Source organism: Vespula vulgaris, chromosome 6 (assembly GCF_905475345.1).
Source record: "Vespula vulgaris chromosome 6, iyVesVulg1.1, whole genome shotgun sequence".
In the NCBI taxonomy this organism is placed as follows: domain Eukaryota; kingdom Metazoa; phylum Arthropoda; class Insecta; order Hymenoptera; family Vespidae; genus Vespula; species Vespula vulgaris.
The window spans coordinates 1,378,443-1,399,550 of record NC_066591.1 but is presented as its reverse complement, the minus strand read 5'-3'; the positions used below and the strand labels follow the sequence as shown (position 1 = coordinate 1,399,550).

At 31.2% G+C, this 21,108-nt stretch overlaps 2 protein-coding genes across 3 annotated transcripts; both read left to right on the top strand.

Moving 5' to 3' along the window:
* The first annotated feature begins 8,811 nt into the window (after positions 1–8,811).
* On the top strand, positions 8,812–20,306 carry LOC127064457 (integrin beta-PS-like). 2 transcript variants are annotated; one of them, XM_050995542.1, is made up of 16 exons: positions 8,812–9,282; positions 9,686–10,856; positions 11,080–11,281; positions 11,451–11,679; positions 11,781–11,886; positions 12,119–12,289; positions 12,382–12,480; positions 12,701–12,877; positions 13,524–13,682; positions 13,750–13,884; positions 14,203–14,493; positions 15,042–15,275; positions 16,151–16,264; positions 16,555–16,732; positions 16,811–16,950; positions 17,161–20,306. In XM_050995542.1, the coding sequence occupies exons 2-16, from the start codon at positions 10,665–10,667 to the stop codon at positions 17,227–17,229; spliced, it is 2,496 nt and encodes an 831-aa protein (XP_050851499.1). In that variant the 5' UTR covers positions 8,812–9,282; positions 9,686–10,664; the 3' UTR covers positions 17,230–20,306. The 2 variants fall into 2 exon arrangements, with proteins under 2 accessions (XP_050851499.1, XP_050851498.1); XM_050995541.1 differs by having other exon boundaries at positions 8,813–9,268.
* LOC127064770 (integrin beta-PS-like) lies at positions 8,993–9,913 on the top strand. Its single transcript, XM_050996322.1, has 2 exons — positions 8,993–9,268; positions 9,686–9,913. The coding sequence occupies exons 1-2, from the start codon at positions 8,993–8,995 to the stop codon at positions 9,911–9,913; spliced, it is 504 nt and encodes a 167-aa protein (XP_050852279.1).
* Positions 20,307–21,108: the final 802 nt, after the last annotated feature.

The following is a 21,108-nucleotide window of genomic DNA, read 5'->3' as shown; positions in this document are numbered from 1 at the left end:
TAATTATGTTATGTTACCTATTCGCTCTAGCGCGAAAATCTAGAATAATAATACGGGATTAAATGAGGGTGTGTAAAATTTGAAAGATTGAGATAGTAGTGAAATAAGGACGAAGTGAGAGAGAGAGAGAGAGAATGAGAAAAAGAGAAAGAGAGAGAGAGAAGAATACATTTTACTATAAAAGCAAAAATGGTTCGAATGAATGACATAAAAATTGTATATCAACATTGTACCAACTCTCCCCCTATAGAATTTAATTCTTTTACATATATAGATTATAAATGCTGCGTGTTGAAACTTACACGAGATGTACATACATACATACATACATACATACGTACACATACATATATATATATATATACATACATACATACATACATAAATACATGCATGTAGAAACATACAGGCACGCGTACACACATACATGCATCCATACATGAATACCTACGTACCAAAAAAAAAAGAAAAAAAAATAGAAGGAGAGAGATAGAAAGAGAGTGAGAAAGTGAAATTGAGAAAGAGAGAAAGAGAGAGAGAGAGAGAAAGAGAGAAAGAGAGTGAGGTAGAATCATATTCGCAAAAATGGTAGAATATTTTACAAATATTTATCACTTTTCAAATTCGTATTGTCTGTTGGTCTTTAATTTTGTTTCTCTTTTTTCTTCTTCTTTTTTTGCATCTTTGGTAATCTATCTATTCGATTATCTATATCGTGATTTTATCATGATATTATAAAGTCAAAAATAAGATCTTCTAAGCTGTCCGAAGAACAAGCAATTTTTGATTTTGATTATCGACATCTCCGCCCGACTTTTTTCTGATTGTTCTCTTTTTTTTTTTATTTTTTTTTTATTTTCTTTTCTTCTTTTTTTTTTTATCTTCGCTAAATTTTTTGCCGGGCATAGAAAAAGAGAAGGAAGAAAAGAACAGGTGGGGAGGGGGTGCGGTGGATGATATTTTTATATGTAATAAGAATAATAATCTCGATGATTGATATAGCCACTTGTTTTCATCCCTTTAAAAACTGCCATTAGTATATAATATTGTTATTTGCCGTAATACGACTTATGTGAAGTTAAAATGGATGGTCCCTCTACTTCACCCCCCTCTTCAGACCCCCACCAACGTGTTCTACTTATCTTCGTATACTCTTTTTTCGCATTTTTTATTTATTATTATTTTTTTTTTATTTTCCTCCTACGAAATCGTCTGTGATAGTTGGCAAAGTACGTTTCAAACGTAAGCCCCTTTTTCTTTTCTTTTTTCTTTGAACTCCCACCCTTCCTCCCTCTGTATCCCTTATTTAATTTAATTTTTCTTACGTGTTGTATTTCTTCGCTACTAATTGTTGTTGTTGTTGTTGTTTTCTATTTTTTCCTTTTTTTCTTTTTTCTTTTCCTTCGCGCGTTAGGTCACACAATTAATTTTTTTATTATCATAGAATAAATTGTAGTACAATTATTGATTAAATCATCGATGATAGGAACATAGCGATTATAATCATGATCTTTTATATTTAAAAGTAGTTAAGCGTTTAGGCTATTAAAAAGGAAGAAAGAAAGAAAGAAAGAAAAAAAGGGGAGAAAAGAAGAAAAAAGAAGAAATGTTTTGCTTTCTTGATATATATTGATAATATAGGGGTTGAATTTTTTTTATCTGAATATTTTGCACTCTTATTATTATTTAAGATTAGAGGTAAATAAAAAGTCGTAATATCGAGATTTGACCTGAAATAAACTTGGTATATTTTGGCAGCAAAAAGAAAACCAAAAAAAAATATATATATATAATCGTTATTAACATTATTATTTTATCATCATCGTCATCATCATCATCATCATCATCATCATTATCATCACCATCATCACCTTTTAAATAAAAAGAAAATATTCAATCGCTCAACAAAATGACTCAATAATTGTTACGATCCATCCTAGATCGTCGTCATTTGCCAAAGGCTCAAACAGCATTTTGCCAAAGTTCTATTTAGGTTTACCGATCCTTTTCAATTTTCTTCTCCTTTTTACAAGAGTCGGCCATGTTTCTCTTCGCTTTTTCATATATTATTTTTCACGTGACCCATGTGCACAAAAACAAGATAAAAAAGAAACTTACGATTTTCGTGGGATTTCGTCGAATCGAGCGATCCGTCGATCGTTATTTTCTTTTCGATTTTATTACAATTAACTCACATCCCCATTGTTACAGCCCTTGTTGCTCCTGTGAACGAAAAGAAAAAAAAAAAAGAAAAAAAAAAGGAAACGAACGCGTCCTCGCGCGAATGAAAATTATTTATAAAAAGGTATACGAAACGAATTATAAAATATACGTATTTGAAAATTGTTTGTTGCTAATAGAAATAAAAAAAGGGCGAGGGGGAGGTAAGAGTGTGTATTTTTGTTTTTTTTTCTTTTTTGTAATAATTTTTTTTCATTTCTTTTTATTTTTTTTTCTTGCCTACGTGAGAACGAGTAAAGAAACGTAAAACAAGGTATATGATAGGAAGAAGTGGGGAGAGGGGAGGGAGGATGGTAGCTGGGGAGATAATAATTATTGCGAAAGAATTTATCGACGGGAGAAATATCGAGTGTGAGAGACTGTATAATAATTATAAATAAATGTATACGTTAAGTCCCAAAAAAAAAAATATCATAAGTCTTAAAAGTTTTACTTGAATTCTGATCCAAACTGATCCTATCCAATTAAAATTTGTTATTCTTTATATTCTTGTAATCTAAATCTAAGAATAACAAAATATGTTATTCTTATATATATATATATATATATATATATATATATATATACATATATATTATTATTATTACAATTGATATAAATTACAAAAAAGAAATACATTTAAGCATCACTGATTTCACATTAATAAATTTTATTGGAAATTGCGTGTAAGGTTTGCCAATATCAAGGATATGGACTCGTCAATAACAATAATTATTAAGCAACAAGAGAGTGCATATATATATATATATCTCTGTTTATATATATGTGTATATGTGTATATATATAGATCACGTATTCCTCTAACGAGATCACGAAAATATTAGGATATCGACTAGGACGAGAAGGGAATTGTCAGAAAAAAAAAGAAAAAAAAAAAAAAGATATCAAATATTTTTCATCAACAATCATGCGTAACTATATACCACTAAAATTACTATTGTATAGTTTCTTCTATATGGTATGGATTATAAAATATATAGGCGAGTATGTAGCGTGTTGCGTTTTATATATCGAGATGATATCGCGCGCAAATGAAAGATAAGATATCTTTGTTTCTTTATTTCCTTTCTTTTCTCTTCTCTTTTCTTTTCTTCTTCTTCTTCATATATATATATATATAAACGAGTAGGAGGTCCGATCGCGACCTGTTATTAAAGTAGAACAAAAAGAGTGACAAAAGAAAAAAGAAAGGAAAAAGATGGCAGAAACTCGCGAGACATCAATTGTATAAATATACGGTGTGATATAATTTCGTTTTCATAATTAATTAATTTAGTTACAAGACGAATGATAGAAATATACGGTATATAATTTTCTTATCTATTTCTGATTAAAATGTTCCTATACGAGGAATAAAGTGAAAACGAACAATGATTTTAGATAATATACAGAGAGATTTTAGTATCCACCGAGCATCGTTTAGAAAAAGTTTTAAATCAATCCCACGAGTTTTTGGAATTTTTCATTCGCTTAATTATATATATGTATATATATATATTTTTTTTTTTCTACTTCAACGAGAAGATCGAGAAGATCGAGAAAATTTGGAAGATAATGATTTCAATGTGATTAGATTTTTCTTTCTCTCTTTCTCTCTCTCTCTCTCTTTTCCTTCTTCTTTCTTTTCTTATTTTCTCCAACTCTGTACCAACTACTCAATTCGACATAATCGAAAGATTCGTTATCGAGTCTTAGAAGGTGCATTATTAAATACGTGTATAAATTAATATTAAAATCAAAATATCTTCGATTGCGACCTATATTATCTAATTATTATTATTATTAAATCTACGATAGAACGTTTTGGTTTTTACTCTTTTTTTTGTTAACTATCTAATAAGTATATATCGTTCGTTACTTCGTGGGACGATTCAAATACGAATTTCTTCTTATCGAATTGTCGAATAATACAAATATCTATAGGGATGATTTAAAATAATTCTTTTATCCTTTTTTGTCAAGGACTGATCGTTTCTCTCTCTCTCTCTCTCTCTCTCTCTCTCTCTCTCTCTCTCTTTCTCTCTGTCTCTCTTTTTGTTTGTCTGTTGCGCAGGTCTGTGATTGTTGATAGACATATTTTCTTAATGGCATCTTCGACGTGTTTGAGTGCACGCTTGCATTTGTTTCAACGAAAACATGCTCAATGATAGTCCAATTGTTGCTAGGAATACTGCGGATGTCATTGTGCCTCGTTCTTGAGCGCTTTTACGAAATATCGATGAACCAGCACTCTGAAAATTATTCAAACAAATAAATTAGACATCGCATGATTCTTGTGATGATGATGATGATGATAAAAAAAAAAAAAAAAAAACAAAAAGAAAAATTCTCTTTACGATGGTTTTAAATAATTCGAAAAATTATTATAATTAATCCTTTATAACGCCAGATAACTTGTCTATTACGTTTGTTTAACACATTTATATATGTACATATATATATATATATATATATATATATATATACACATATGTGTGTGTTTGTGTATCTATATTTTTTAAATTTCATTTCATTTCATCAGCGCAGTGTTTATTAATTCATAATCGATGTGTATCACGTTTATATTTACGTTTATTTTATTTTATTTTTTAACTATACATAAATTATATTTACTATAATATAATTGTATCAATATAATGTGTTATAAGAATCGAATTGTATAATTTTTTTTTTGTTACTATAGATATAGAAACAAAAAGGATGGAGTTACGGAGGGATTAATTGTTAATGGTTTTACTCTGCATGCATATGGAAAAAAATTGTCAGAAAAGGAAGACGCAGTTATTCGTCGTGTTATATTAATCCTAATACGAAAGAAGAACGAGGAGAATTAAAAAAGATTATGTAACATACGTTTTAAAAAATTGTAAGAGGATACTGTACTAACCTGATTCAACGACAATCTAATAGCGTAATGGCAAACATGGGATAGATGCATTTCGATGCTGCAGTATTGGATGCGTTTTCTGAAAAAAAAACAAAAAAAAACAAAATAAGAGAAATGAGAAAAAAAAGAAAGAAAAATAAAAAGAAAATAAAAAGAGAAGTAACAAATTTATTATACGAGTACAATAGAGATGAAAAAAAAATAAAAATAAAATAAAAAATTTATTATACGAGTACAATAGAGATGAAAAAAAAAGAAAAATAAAATAATAAATTTATTATACGAGTACGATAGAAGGTGGTCCAAAAGTTCCTAGATGATTAAAAAAAATCTATTAATCTTTTTCTAGGATTTTCTAGACTAATTTTATCCCAATCTTTTTCTTTTTTTTTTTCGTTCGCAGATTAAATAAAATTAAAGGTCGAATCGATTTTTAAAATCAGTTAAACACTTTCGGGACTTTTTGATTCGTACAATGAATTTTTTATTAAATTAATCGATATCATCGGTTCTAATTTATTTTGTTAAAGCAACGATGCAAAAATTATACGAAATCTTTCGTTAAGGACAAGTAAAATACTTATACTATCTCAGAGTGGTTGTGTGGTAACTTTCATTACTAAAAATTCCAACTATTAGAATAATCGAGATTGCGTTTGCCCTTTTCACCTTATTTCGACTAAATCGTTGATAACGGGATGATAAGATTCTACGCAATATGTTTGAATAGCGATCGCTCCTTTTTGTATCGGTTATCCCTACATTAAAATATTATCTTTCTCTTATATTTTCTTTTCTTTTATTTGATAATATTATAATATTATAATATTACTATGTTATAATATATTATTATAACGTAGGATAATAATAATTTTTTGAAATTTCTTTAAATAATAATAATAATAATAATGATAATAATATTATTAATATTATTATAAAAATATTATAATAATATTTGTTACGATAATATAATAAAAATATATTATATTATGATATAATATTAAATAATATTACGATACCATCTTTTTTTTTTTTTTTTTTTTTTTTTTTATAAAGAAAAAGCCTCCTTATATAAATGTTTATAGAAACATAATTTATATATTTAAAACTGTAGAGACAAAGTACAAATAATATATAAATATATATATACGTAAATGATCGGGGAAAAAAAAAAATCTTTTGCGTCATGAAATATCATTACTCATTTAATAAAGACGATAAAATTGCAATTGACCTATTTCATCAAATGACGCACACGCATACGCACAGTTTTTGCTTGATTCAACGATCGATCGAGGAACCATCCCAGATTTATTTGTACTCTTTTACTTTTCTCCGTTAACCAAATTTTTGTCCTAGACAATTCGATATATCTTTGTTATATTAATAAACTAGCAAACTGGCGCCGTCTACGTTTAGAATAATACCATATTGATATATCTATCAGTAGCTGTGAGATGCCAAAAATGATCACGCTTCTCGAATTTTATTCATAGTTAACATTCATAAACAGTCAAGTGGAAACAACAAATTTTTTGAAAAAAAAAAAGAAAAAAAAATAAATTATAAGAGATCACATTTCTCTTCAATAATAATTATTAAAAAATGAAATTAATTTTCAATTGTTGAAGAATGCTAAAAAAATATATTAAAAAAAAAAAAAAAATTAAAAAAAAAATAAAAGAAGAAGAGTCGACAAAATTATAGAAACGATATAACGAATCTACTTTTATCAATAATTACAACATCGAATATACCTTAGTATATAAACGTTGAATCAAAATATCGAACCACGTGCTTCGAGATATGTAATTCGGTATCAACTATCAAAATTATATAACCCGATAATTTTAAAAGGTTTCCCGGCTATTTAAAGATTTTAAAGTAAAAATATATGTCTTTCGTAAATTGTATATTCCTCGACCGATGCAAAACTTGCGGTATAACGTTCGTACAGTTTTTGAATTTGCCGCGCTCTGAGATGATGGCGCAATTTTTATTACTACATAATCTCGCAAGAGAAGAAGCTTTTTTTTCTCTTTATTTTCATTTATCTCTCGTCGTTTTGTATTAAGGATTAAAAGGTTTCTTTTAAAAAATATCGATTATCTTCTTTATATATATATATATATATATATATATATATATATTTATAAAATTTTGTAAAATATCTATCGACACATATTTACGTTTAAATCGATCCTTTTGTTGATTAAAGTTTAACCGTTATAAAACACGTCTAAATTATTAATAGAATGTCAGTCTATTGGTTACACACTAACGAATCGATAAAATGCATTCAAACCTATAGAAACCTTAAATGTAAGTATGGAATGCAAGAAAGAGGTTAAGTTGGCAGAGTAAAATAATCGGCATGTCGATAACTACTAGATAATAGATACGAGTACGTTCGCCGGGAAACCTAACCTATAAAAAAAAAAGAACCAATGCACATTGCAAGTTTTTCAATGTAAATGAACGAATATGCTGTGTGCTATAAAAGAGAGGTACAATATTTAACATAATCATTAGATCATAGTCGATGTTACATGACTACGTTAGATAAGTTAAACCACATTGTCGTACGTACAAGGTTATATAGATACGTACGTAAAATTTCAATATTTCGTCTATAACGAGATGGATTTTTCTTTCTTTCTTTCTTTCTTTTTTATATGGTTTTAACGTTTGATAGAATTAAACGTGCTCGAGAAAATAAAGTGGCGAAATAGATGGGAAATTATCGACGGAGATATATTTTTTTTCCTTCCGAAATTTCGAGCAAATTTGCCCATTAATTTTTCAAACCTTTTTAATTTTCTTCGATTAGATTATATAACGCCTTTTAGCACGATCTTCCCCATTCGAGATTAATGTAGGACGACGATTCAAGAATCACGGATTTCCATTATCGATACACGCGGTTTTTTTTCTTCTTTTCAATTTAGAAATACATATCGGACAAGAGTACGTTATTGGACTCACCTGCTCTTACGAAATCTCCTAGCGAAGAGACAGTCGCCAATGCCGTACGTATTATGCTCGCCAACTGAACGAGTTTACTCTTAGATTATTCTTATGGACAGTCTCTTCAACTGCCATCTAGCGATAAGATTTTATGCACACACGTCGATAAAACAGATTTCTTAAAAAGATTACCATTGATAGTTGCAGAGGTGTACGCAAGATGACACTCGATGTATCTCGAATGTTTAAGCAAATTTTGAAATTGGATTTTCGAAGACGAAAGAGACGTTTTAAAGGATAAAAAAGTGAAACAGAAATATTGTGACACAAAATTCTCTATTAGTAATATTATATTATATGATATGAATAACATATGAGAATATAAGGGATTAGAAATAATTTCTCAATTCTTTTTCAAAATATCCATTCGTGTTACTTCAGCGCCGAGTATAAATTATCGTTACGTTAAGAAATTTTGCTAGCGTTGCAGAAGTAACTGGAAGGAAGAAAATAAAAAAAGAAAAAAGAAAAAAAAATAATAAAAAGATAATAAAAAAAAAGAAAGAAAAAAAAAAAAAAGAACATTTTCTCGCTGGTAATTCCGACACTCGCGTGAAATGAAAGCGATTCTGACGTAGGAGTTTATCAATCGACGTGCTTATCGAAGAGTTCAGAATTTTTAAACGATTAAAGTACTATTTTAAAACGAGTATAATATCTTCTCAGCTTCCACGAATTTGTCCGATTCTCTCTCTCTCTCTCTCTCTGTCTCTCTTTCTTTTTTTTTTCTTTTTCTTTCATTCCTTTCCTCTCTCGTTTTCTAATTTTTTTTTTCTTTTTTTAATTTCTTTTTCTTAAAAAGCGTTCGCCTGCCGGCATTCGCGATTTCGCGTGAAAATGTTGCGGAAGTTGTTGCTATCGTTAGAGATATTTTTACTGATTTTATTCTATTGTTGGGCACAAGACGATCCATGTACGGCACGTGCACCAAAGAAATTGTCGAACGCCATAGACGATTGTAGAGCCGACAATGCGACCGCAAAAGTGTGTAACAATCGTGGCCAGTGCATTTGTGGTTTTTGCGAGTGTTTTTATCGAGCCGATCCAACGGAAAAGATTTATGGGAAATATTGCGAGTGCGACAATTTCTCATGCGATCGCGTCAATTCACGGGTAAATATTCACGGGTAGTTTTCGTTTCTTTTTTCTCTCTCTCTTCCTTCCTTCCTTTCTTTCTTTATTCTTTTATTATTTATTTATTTATTTATTTATTATTATTTTTCTTTTCATTTAATCGGATAAGACATCTCCTTTCGTCGAAGAAATTTCAACGTGACGTTTCTCGTTTTTCGAACGTTATTTATCTTTTTATTATTTCTTTTTTTTCACGATATTAATTTTAACGATTCAACGGTTGCAATTTTTTTCTCTATAATGAAAGATGCAATAATTTATAGAAGATAAAATCGTGGATAGAATATTTCTGATATAAAGTGTATTGTATCGTTTTTTATTGCAATTATTAATTTTACATAGAATCGATTTAAAGCATGTTCTTCTGTCAATCGAATTTAAACGAAATTTTTATAGCTGTGCAATGGTCATGGAATTTGTGCATGTGGTACCTGTCATTGCTCATCAGGATGGACCGGTGCTGGTTGCGATTGCAACACGTCCACATCTGGTTGCATAGATCCAGAAAATAGTGATGGACTTTGTAATGGTCATGGAGATTGCGTTTGCGGGGAATGTAACTGTCGGGAGGATCAAGATGGAAGATATACCGGCAAATATTGTCAAAGATATAAAAAAAAATGAAACTGATTAACGACTGAATTGAGATCGATTTCTTCGGAAAATTTTTATTTGTTTTTTTATTTATTTTTATTTTCATTTCTTTTCTTTTCTTTTTTAAATAAATTATTCATAATAAAAAGGGAGAAGAAGACGTTTAATAAAATTACGCTCGTTTACAGAGACTTGAGAAATATATTGATATTAGATAATAATAATAATAATAATGTATATATATATATATATATATATATAGAGAGAGAGAGAGAGAGAGAGATAGAGGAAGAAAGAAAGAGAGATAAAATAATGATAATATATAATAATCGATGCTGACGTACATACAATCTCAATTTTGATTATATCGAATGAAAATGTCAAACGATTGTAAATAGGAAGAATAAACGATAAGATGCAATTTTTTTTCTTCTTTTTTTTTTCAATTTTTAATTTTCATTTTGAAATAGTTTAAAATACTTTTTTTTTAGCGAGTGACGAGATTCTTTTTATTTTATTTTGGAAAATTTAAGACAGGAGAGGAAGAAAGAAAGAGAAAGAAAGAGAAAGAAAGAGAATGAGAAAGAGACAAATCGTACTTGGAAATACTTAGTTAGTGACACACTCCGATCGTTTTATCGCGGTATCATTTCCGTGAAATACCGCAGTATCCTTCCTTTTAGCTCGTTAGTCATTTGCCGTACGTGAAAGTTTTTTCAACGGCCTCGGAATAGTTCGCCTATGCGAATAAACGGCGATAGGAACGTTAAACGAAACGACGATGAGTCGTTTAGACGTTGCAACAGGCTTCTCTTTACAAAATGTATATTATTTTCTTCTATTTCTTTTTTTCCTACCTTTCGTTATTATTTTAGTGTCAGCCGAACAAAAGGATCCAGATAGTCTTTGTGCCTCGCAAGAAACATGCGGAAAGTGTTTGCAAACGTCAAAGTGTGTTTGGTGTTCGACGAATGTAAGAAAAAAATGGATATATCTATTTTTATTATATTTAGCTTAATAATAATATATCTATTTATATACTTAGCTAATTTCTAATATATTATACATTTAGTTTACATATTTAAAAATATTTGATATACCAAAGAAAAAACAAGAGATTGTATTTATCCAAATATTTTGGATAAAATTATTGAATCACTATAACGTTCCAAACGATTTTGTTTTCTTTTATAAAGGCTTTCGGAATGAACGGACAAATCGTACGTTGCGTTACGAGAGATAAATTTCGAAGGGAAGGTAATTTATGGTGTAAAAGGTCCGACGTGGTCGATATTGCAAATACGATGACTATTTTGGAGAATCTTCCTTTGTCATCTTCCAAAGGACAAAATCCGATTCAATTGCAACCACAACGAATAAAATTACGTTTGAGAAGAGGTAAGACGATGTTTCTATACGTATAAATATATATATATATATTTTTTTATTTATCTATTGTTTTAATTCAATCGTGAAAAACTTTTTTTTTCCTCAATTTTTCTTGTCTTCTTTTTTCTTTGACCGATAACAAATCGTTAATAATCGAAATTTTATAATTAATTCGAAGACGAGGAACATCGGATTATTTTGAAGTATAGCCAAGCGGAGGATTATCCAGTAGATCTTTATTATCTTATGGATTTATCTGCCACGATGGAAAAGTACAAAGAAAAATTATCGGAATTGGCATTGAAATTGGAGGAGGCTATGAGAAAATTAACGTCGAATTTTCTTCTTGGTTTTGGAAGTTTCGTCGACAAAGTTGTCCTACCGATGAGTAATACTCATCCGAAATGGTACCTGTTACCCTTTCATTTTTTTCTCGATCAGATTAATCGTAAAATTATTATATATATTTATATTACTATATATATAATTATTATATATATATATTTAGGTTGGAAAATCCTTGTTACACGGGATCCAGGTCGTTGAAATTCTGTGCACCTTCGTACGGATTCAAACATGAATTGTCTCTTACGGACAATGTAACACTTTTCAAGGTAATTTAACGTTATAAAAAGAAAAAAAAAGAAGAAAAAGAAAAGTAGAAGAAGATATATGTATAAGATCATACTTTATCTTTCTTTAAATTTCTCATATTAAACCTAAACGATTGCATGAGTAAATGAATGAAAATATTCGATAATATCGCACGCAGATATTTTATCGAAACGTTAACTATTGGAATATCTCTGAAACGATAATGAATATTCTTATCGAATCGTTTTTCAGGTTAAAGTGATGGAATCACCGGTTTCCGCAAATCTTGATTTACCCGAGGGTAGTCTCGATGCTTTGATGCAGGCGATAGTTTGCACCAATGAAATTGGATGGCGTGAGAAGGCTCGACATTTGCTCGTTCTTTCGACGGATGCTAGTTACCATATAGCCGGTGATGGGAAAGTACGTTAATTTTTTTGAAAATGACGAATTTATCTATTTAATCATCGATATAATGCTATGCAATATTAATCGAAACTCAAGGATATTTTTAGTTGGCTGGTATAGTGGAACCGAACGATTGTCAATGTCATTTGGACGAAGAAGGATATTATACTCATTCGCTTCTTCAAGATTATCCGTCCATTGCTCAGGTATGCCGATTTAAACTCGTTAGAGAATTATGTAAAACAGATCTCTATACGATTAACGATCGTCGATCGTTTTTTAATTAAATACCGGCTGAATTAATTTACTTATTAATTTTTTCTTTTTTTTTTTCGTTTAATTATCCCAATCGCACGATTTAATCCTAAACGATCACTCGAAGATCGTTTCGATCTATATAATTAAATCGAATTCTTCGTTCAACAGATCCATAAAAAATCTCGGGAGCATAATGTGAATATTATATTTGCCTCGCCACGAAAGAAACACACTAGGGTTTATAAGATTTATCAAAATTTAAGCGAAATCATCAGTGGATCGTCCATCGATACGATGGAGGGTAAAGGTCAGAACATCGTTGCCCTTATCAGCAGACAATACGAGGTATCTCTGCAATTTTTTTTCTCTGTTTTTTTCTTTTAGTTTCAGCTCTTGTTTTCACTTTTTTTTTCCTTCTTCTTTTTTCTTTTTCTTCTTCTTTTTCTTTCTTTTCTTTTTTTTTTTTTAATGTTCTTTGACCCTTTAACTGCACAATTAAATAATCTATCGAGAGAAAAATTTGTGAGAAAATTGTTACGTAGTTCGAATCGTTAATGAAAAAATGAAATAGCAATTAAAGGGTCATCTAATCAGTATATCAAATATTATTCATTGTTATTTATATTGTCATATTGCTTTTTTCATTTCTTTTTATTTTTTTCCTTCGAATCAGATATTATTCGATATTATTGTCTCAGATGTATATGTACATTTTACAAACGGATTTTGTTTACTTTGTTTGAAATTTTTCAAAAGACCGATTACGTATTATTCGATCGATTATTTCACGCGAGCAAGTCTCTCGTTCCTTTTTTTTTTTCTTTTTCTTTTTATCAAAAAGTTCATTGAAAAAGGTTACGATTAATGATTTTATAACTTTATGATTTCGAATTACAAGAATAGTGTAATAATACTTAATAATATCTGTATAATTATAAGGAGGAAAAAAAAACTGAGAGATATCACTCAGTGACTTCATCGATTCATTTAGCAATTAGTGAGTTCCGTGTCGATGATGGATAATAAACCGAGCTTTATCGACGTTAAATATTATTCGCGATGTTTGAATGCAACCGAAAAATTAATGGAATGGCACGAATGCGGAGGATTACGTGTGGGTAACGTCATCGAATTCGAGATAGTTCTGAAGGTAAAAATACATGAAAAATTCATTTATCCGTTTCCTTGAATCGATTTTAATTTATTGATTATTTCAGGCATTCGAGTGCCCGACGAATCTTGCTGAACGACAACAAATATTGCAAATAAGACCACGGGGAATAAATGAGAGCTTGATCGTCGAAATAGAGATTATTTGTGATTGTCCTTGCGAGAGGAAAGAAAAGACTGAGGTATTTTAATTTATTCACACACATACACTAGTATATTTTTATCTACTAAACATTTATATATGTTGATATACTTATGTATAAAAAACAAAAATTATATACATATATATATATATTATTAATATTATGTTAATTTTATCTAAATACTATAGGATGCTTCAAACTTTCTTATCACTTATATATATATATATATATATATATATATATATATATATAATATATATAGATTAATTTGTATATATATAGAGTAAAAAATGTTGATAAAAACAAAATACAAATAGATATATAATTAAACGAAAAAGATAACTAATTTCTTTTAAGTTGAATTCATCGGAATGCAGAGAAAGAGGCACGTTGACTTGCGGTATATGTTCCTGCAATGAAGGTTTTTACGGGAAACAATGCGAATGCGAGGGACATGAGTTCGGTTTGGGTAGTCAGAACGTAACGGAAGATTGCAAGGCAAGCAACACGAGCACTGAGATTTGCAGCGGTCACGGAGCTTGCAAATGTGGTGTATGCAATTGCGCGAAGCGCCAGAACCCGCAGGAAGTCTTTTATGGGAAGTACTGCGAATGCGATAACTTCTCTTGCAAACGAAGCGGAGAAGAGGTGAGTTAGCTAATTGTCGTTTTATTTCGATATTATTTACAACGAAGGCTATCGTTATTTTCTTCGAAATAGATGTGACATTTGTTATCTTTCATTACACGCCCACTCTCAAAAGCAAATAAGATTCTCGATGAAAGTTTTCAAATAAGAAATATTAATATCGAATTTAATATACGAATGATACATCTCTTTCGATAATTCCTTCCAAACGAGTATTATTATTTATAAAGAGAAATTTATGACTCATACGAACGATATATTTACGTTTCAAAAGATATATAATTTTTCATATTAAAATTTAATTATACAAATGCACCAAATGATATCGTACGTTTTAATAGATACAACAAACTATGACTAAAAAAAAAAAAAGAAAAAAAAGAAATCATTATGGTCTTAACGAATAAAAGAAACGATTCTTTTACTACGGAGGAAAATTTCTTTTTATTTTTATTTTTCTTTCTACGTAATACGTCATCGCGATACTTGCTAATCCTTTCTTTTTTTAAATTTCTTTTTGTCATTTTTTCCACTTCGGTGCTTTTAAGGTCTGCGGCAAACACGGTAAGTGCGAATGCGGTAGGTGCAATTGCCGGCCAGGTTTTAGCGGCGAAACCTGTGATTGCAAAGAGACCAACAGCACGTGTATTCCGCCCTCGAGAGAGAACGCAGAGAAAAGCTTGACGATTTGCAGTGGCCGTGGCGACTGCATCTGTGGAAAATGCCACTGTCACGAGAAGGATAAGATTCGATATTCTGGAAATTTTTGCGAGGAGTGTCCGGTAAGAAAAAACAGAGATTTTTTCCCACTTTTCTACATTCATCAAGCGTCAATTTAATTTCATTTTATGAAATTTTTCCTTAAATTAAAGAAACAACGTATAAACGTCGTTTCGACGAACATTTCAAATTTAACAAATAATCTCTGTTTAATTGGATCTCTATTTGAATATTATTTCGTGAAATGTTTCCTTAAATTAAAGAAACAAACGTATAAACGTCGTTTCGACGAACATTTCAAGTTTGACAAGTATTCTCTATTTAATTGGATGTCTATTTGAATTTTATTTCGTGAAATTTTTCCTTAAGTTAAAGGAATAACGTATAAACGTGTTTCGACGGACATTTCAAGTCTGACAAGTATTCTCTATTTAATTGGATCGTTTAAAATATTTTATAAAAAGTTATTATAAAAAGAAAGGAAAAAAAGAAAAGAAAAAAAAAAGAAAGCATGTTACACAGTTCTCCTCATATTAGTTTCATTTTCGTTTAATTGACATGCCTGTTCAACATCTTCTTCTTCTTCTTCCTTTTTCTTTTTTCTTATCGCAGAACTTCCACCTCGCCGAGATAATTCGCATCTGTAATGTTTTCTCTCTCTCTCTCTCTCTCTCTCTCTCTCGTTTTTTTTGTTCCTTTTTTTTCTTTCTTTTTTTCCAAGACACCAACGTGCCTCCGCTCAACCTCCGACGATCGTAAAGTCGGCGAATTAATCGTCTCACTTTTTTACGGCTAATTACGTCGGTAGGTAAGGGGAACGTTGTCGGTTATTCGATAATTATCCGCCTCTCGAATTCCAAGCTACCCTACTCTCACGCGTGCGACGGATTTTCTTTCGGAATTTTTACAAGTTAATAATCGAAATGATTTTACACAGAATTGTCCCGGTCAGAGATGCGAGGAACTGAAAGATTGCGTCGAATGTATGGCTTATGGAACTGGTCCATTGGCGAAAAATGGAACTTGCGACTGCTCCTATCAAATCGATATTGTGAGTTTTATTAATTACAAATTATTATTCTCTAATTTTCTTTATATATATATATAAAGTATATATAAGTATATAATTATAAATATTCTGTATAATACATATAAAACATCCTATATATACATATATATATATTTATATTATATATTTCGTAAATCATGCGCTAGATGCGCTACAATAAATTGTTATTAATTTTAATTCTAAATATTAAATAATTATTTAAATAATTTAGAAGTGACAAAAAGAAAGAGTTGTGTCTCTTTCGAAAATTTTCAAGTTGATTCATTTTTCAGGTAGACGTTGTGAAAGAAGATCCTGAAAACGATTATAAATCGGATGTTCATTTTTGTCGTACCGACGGTGACCAAGGTTGTTTCTTTGTTTTCAAATACGAGTATGTAGGTAAAGATAATACGATTAAGATCCTAGCGCAAAAGGAGAGAGAATGTCCCGTACCAATCGACGTTTTAGGTAATTTCAAGATTTTTCGACCGTATTAGAAAGATTTTATAAAAGGGAAAATAACGAATACGATAATTGTTTACGTAGCCGTTTCACTGGGCGTCGTATTAAGTACGATATTTCTAGGCTTATTAATTATTTTACTATGGAAGATATACACAATGATTCATGATAAAAGAGAATTCGAAAAATTTCAAAGAGAGTGTATATTGGCCAGATGGGATCGTGTAAGTAATTTTCTATGAGTTTATTATTATTATTATTATTATTACTATTATTATTGATTTTTGTATTCAAACAAATTTACATTAATGAATTTCGTTCCAGGATAACAAAGTTATTTCATACGACGCTATTACTAATTTATTCATTTATCAATTTTTTTTTCTTTCTTCATATACCAACAAGCAAACTTATGTCAATAAATTTGATTTCAGGGTGACAATCCTCTCTATAAGCAGGCAACGTCAACTTTTAACAATCCTACGTTCAGTGAAAATATGTAGGATAATATCATGATAGGAATCGATATATTTTAAGAATGAATGACTAATCTAGAGAAGAAGAAAAAACAAAAAGAAAAACAAAAACAATAAGAAAAAAGATTTGTAACCATCTGAAAATGTTGCATATGTTTTATACACACTCATGCACACACATATATACATATACATATATTTATATATCGCGTTCACTCGAATGCATATATGCATGCAAGTTTGGTGCATTCCGACAACTAGCGCCACCGTATTGGAAGCGGAACTGCAAGCAGAACTACAGGCGCCATGTTGTTTAATTGACGGCTAATGAGCGAGCCAATCAGGCGACGACGCTGGGCGTCCTCGGCTTCGTTTCTTGTGTTAAACGAGCAAGACTCTTCTCTTCTTTTTTTCTCTTCATTTTTTTCTTATCCTTCTACTTCTCTGTCTCTCTCTCTCTCTCTCTTTTTTTTCTTTTCTTATTACACTAGAAAAGAATATTTCTATTTCTCTTCCTCTCTCCTTCTCTTTCCTTTGCTTTTATCTTATTGAATCCCCACCATTATATTTTCGTGCTTCGTTACATTACAGGATAAATTCCGAAAAAAAATGTCTAAACGAAGGGTTAGGTTCTTCCATCGAGAGAAACGTGAAACGAAGGCGATCGCTCGTAAATCAGTTTTAAATTTGATCGAGCCTTCCTTTCGAAAGAAGAAAAGAAAGAAATGAGAGAGAAAGAGAAAGATAGAGAAAGAAAGAGATAGATCCTGACTCCTCCTGAGAGTTCGATTGTTTCGAATATCCTCTGGCCTCGTACTTTATTGCCATGCCTGACTCGAGGAGGGCAACCACGTAAGGAGCTCGTAAATTCGTCACCAGACTTGGCTCCCGCTGCAAAAGCCCTGAAGGGACTCGAACCACCCTATAAGATAGTACTTATTTCTTCTCGAGTAGTCAGAAAGCTAAAGCTCTGACCACATTGAGATACCTACGACTTGATTAGCCATCACTACTCGAAAGATTACCGTCGGCCATTTTTCTATATTCTTTCTTTTTTCCCTTTCCTTTTCTTCTTCTTCTTCTTCTTCTTCTTTTTTAATCTTTTTTTCTTCTTTTTATTTATTTTTTATTTCTTTTTTATTTTTATCAATCTCCCTCGACCCCAGCAGAATAAAATTCAAGATGAATTGAAGAAAATTATACACTTTTCAAACGCATCCCACTATATCTTTTCCCGTGTTCCTTTCTATCTCGTTCTTTCTCATCTCATTGGCATAACTTTATTTGTTGCTCCCTGGCCATCAATCACCGCGCCTTTAACGCCTCGTAAAGAGTAGAAAACGTGCCGTTTGAAATGGGCAGTGCCACGCCTTTTAGCTCTGTTCCATGTGCCACGGAGAGCAACGGCGAACGTCATTTGGTTGACTTACGTTCGCAAATGGAGATCGGGTTGATGAGTCGGCGAGTAATTAACCGCTTCGCTTCCATCTTGAAACATTTGCGAATCTTTTTTCCTTTCCCTTCTCTACGTGTTTTCATTCCTTCTTTTTCTTCCTTTCCCCGTAGTTTTCAGTTTAAAAAGAAATTCAGTTTCACGTAAACAATTTTTTTCCTTTCAATCGTAGCTGCCTACTTTGAAGAGAGAAAAAAAAATAAATAAAAAGAAAAGAAAGAAGATATAGAAAAGCGCACGTTTCAATACACTACACGTTGGTTAAATTTCGAAGGGAAATAAAAGGAATCGAAGTCGCGAAGACAAGTTTGGTAATAAAAAATGTTAGAAGCTAACTGGGGTTGCTTGTGGAATACGAAGAAAGATAGAAAGAGTAGAAAGCAGAGAGATCCCCGGCGTACACTAAATCACCGCCGCACGTCCGTTTCTTTACATTGTAGAGATTTTATTGATTATTTTACGGCCGGGAACATTGTAAATCTCTTCATCCAGCGTCGGTTGCCCTCACGAAGCCTAGCCATGCTAAGCTGCCCCGATCGGGCGCCCATAGCGCCAATTATGCGAGTCCGCGAGCATTGCTCGCTGTCTTCCCCTCTTCTTTTTCTTCTTCTTCTTTTTATTTTTCTTTTTGTTCCTCCTCCTCCTCCTCCTCCTCCTCTTCTTCTTCTTCTTCTTCTTCTTCTTCTTCTTCTTCTTCTTCTTCTTCGATATGGCGGATCGCGAAATACCTTAGATCGCAGCAGAGTTAGAGATCGCACAAGTATTTTTCCTCGATGAAAATCTATATTCTCAAGGTATTAAGATACTTATTAAAATTTTCCAACATATAAACTCGATACATTACGAAAGAAAAAAGAAAGAAAAAAAAGAGTCGCTTCCTCGTTCGATATTACATAAATTATCTTTAGAAATAATTATGTGGAATAATCAAAGTCTTCTTTCTTTCTTTCTTTCTTATTTTTTTAATCGTACGAAACAACAGCGGCGCTGTTCGAATATTTTATCTCTTCTTTTTCGTCGTCGATAAAAATCGCGTTTGGAAAGAAACAAGAATAATATTTGTAAAAACGATTTTAGCCGAGGGTGCTCGTGAGAAAGAACCATGTACGAAAAGAGTACCAAAAAAAAAAAAAGAAGAAAAGAGAGGGGAAAAAAATAAGAAAAAAGAACAAAGAAAAAAAAAAGGAATCGTCTCGTTACGGTGATAAAACCCATACGTACATAGACGGAGATACCGTAGTAGTTTACACGGTCGTGAAACGAGCGAAGGCGACAGGTATCTTTGAAAGTTGATTTATGCCGCGCGCGCCTTCGGTCGGTACGTTTTACCTTTCGTCTCGTTCGCAGAACAATGTTGTTCGTTTTCGCGGCCGCTAATGACCGACGCCGGTGCCTTAATTAGAACCAAATACGGGCCAATCAGCCCCCGGGGCTGCTGAGGCCTGTGTATTCGTCGCCTTCGTTTCGAGCTTTCGAGTTGAAACCAAGCGAACTTGTTCGAACCGGCTTCTTTAACTCTTTCCTTGTGTAAACTTCCTACGTATTACCTATGTATATTTTAACGATCGACAAGAAGAAAAAAAACGAGGACAGAAAAAGAAAAAAGAAAGAGAGAAAGAGAGAGAGAGAGAGAGAGAGAGAGAGAGAGAGAGAGAGAGAGAGAGAGAGAGAGAGAAATGATTTTCGAAAGAGATTCCATTTTTCCATATTTTAATAGGTTTCTATCTCTATTTTCATTTGATTACAAATTATATATGATTACGTGGAATTGTAACAGGATTGACTTTGTTAATATTTTTACGTTAATGTTACATTTTACACAAATTTGTGTGTGCATTAAATTACATAGAACAGTAACAGAAGTGACACAATTAACATTTTAAAGACAATGTTAAGTTTAACAAAAAGAAATATATATATGTATATATATATAAATATATGTATATCAATAATAAAACTATAGAGTCACTAGATATTTTAAAATCGATATAAAGTTTAACAACAAAATATATCTACACCGTATTAAAATTAGCAATCCTATATCGTAATCCTACGATATAAAATTGATATTACAATTTAACAGATGTTCGAACAATAGATAAAATACAAAAGATTTCAACTAACTAATATTAAATATACATACACATGTACATATATAATTCATAGGATCGTTAAACGTCATAGAGGAATAAGATCAAATTCAGAAAAATATAAGGTCAAGGGTGTCTCGATAACCAGCACATCACCCTTCCAATCCCTTTTTTGTCCATTCGCATCAATCCGACGGCTTGAGTATGGAGTAGATAGGTATAAGTCTTTAGCTTCGTTCGCGAAGTAGCTGCCGTCGAGTCGTGCTTGTTCTCGGATGTTGGTGGCTATGTACCAAGTTGGATGATTCTCGGTCGAGCACTCGCTCGAAGACGCAGGCTCGAGGCTCGTTAGTTGGAGCCCGT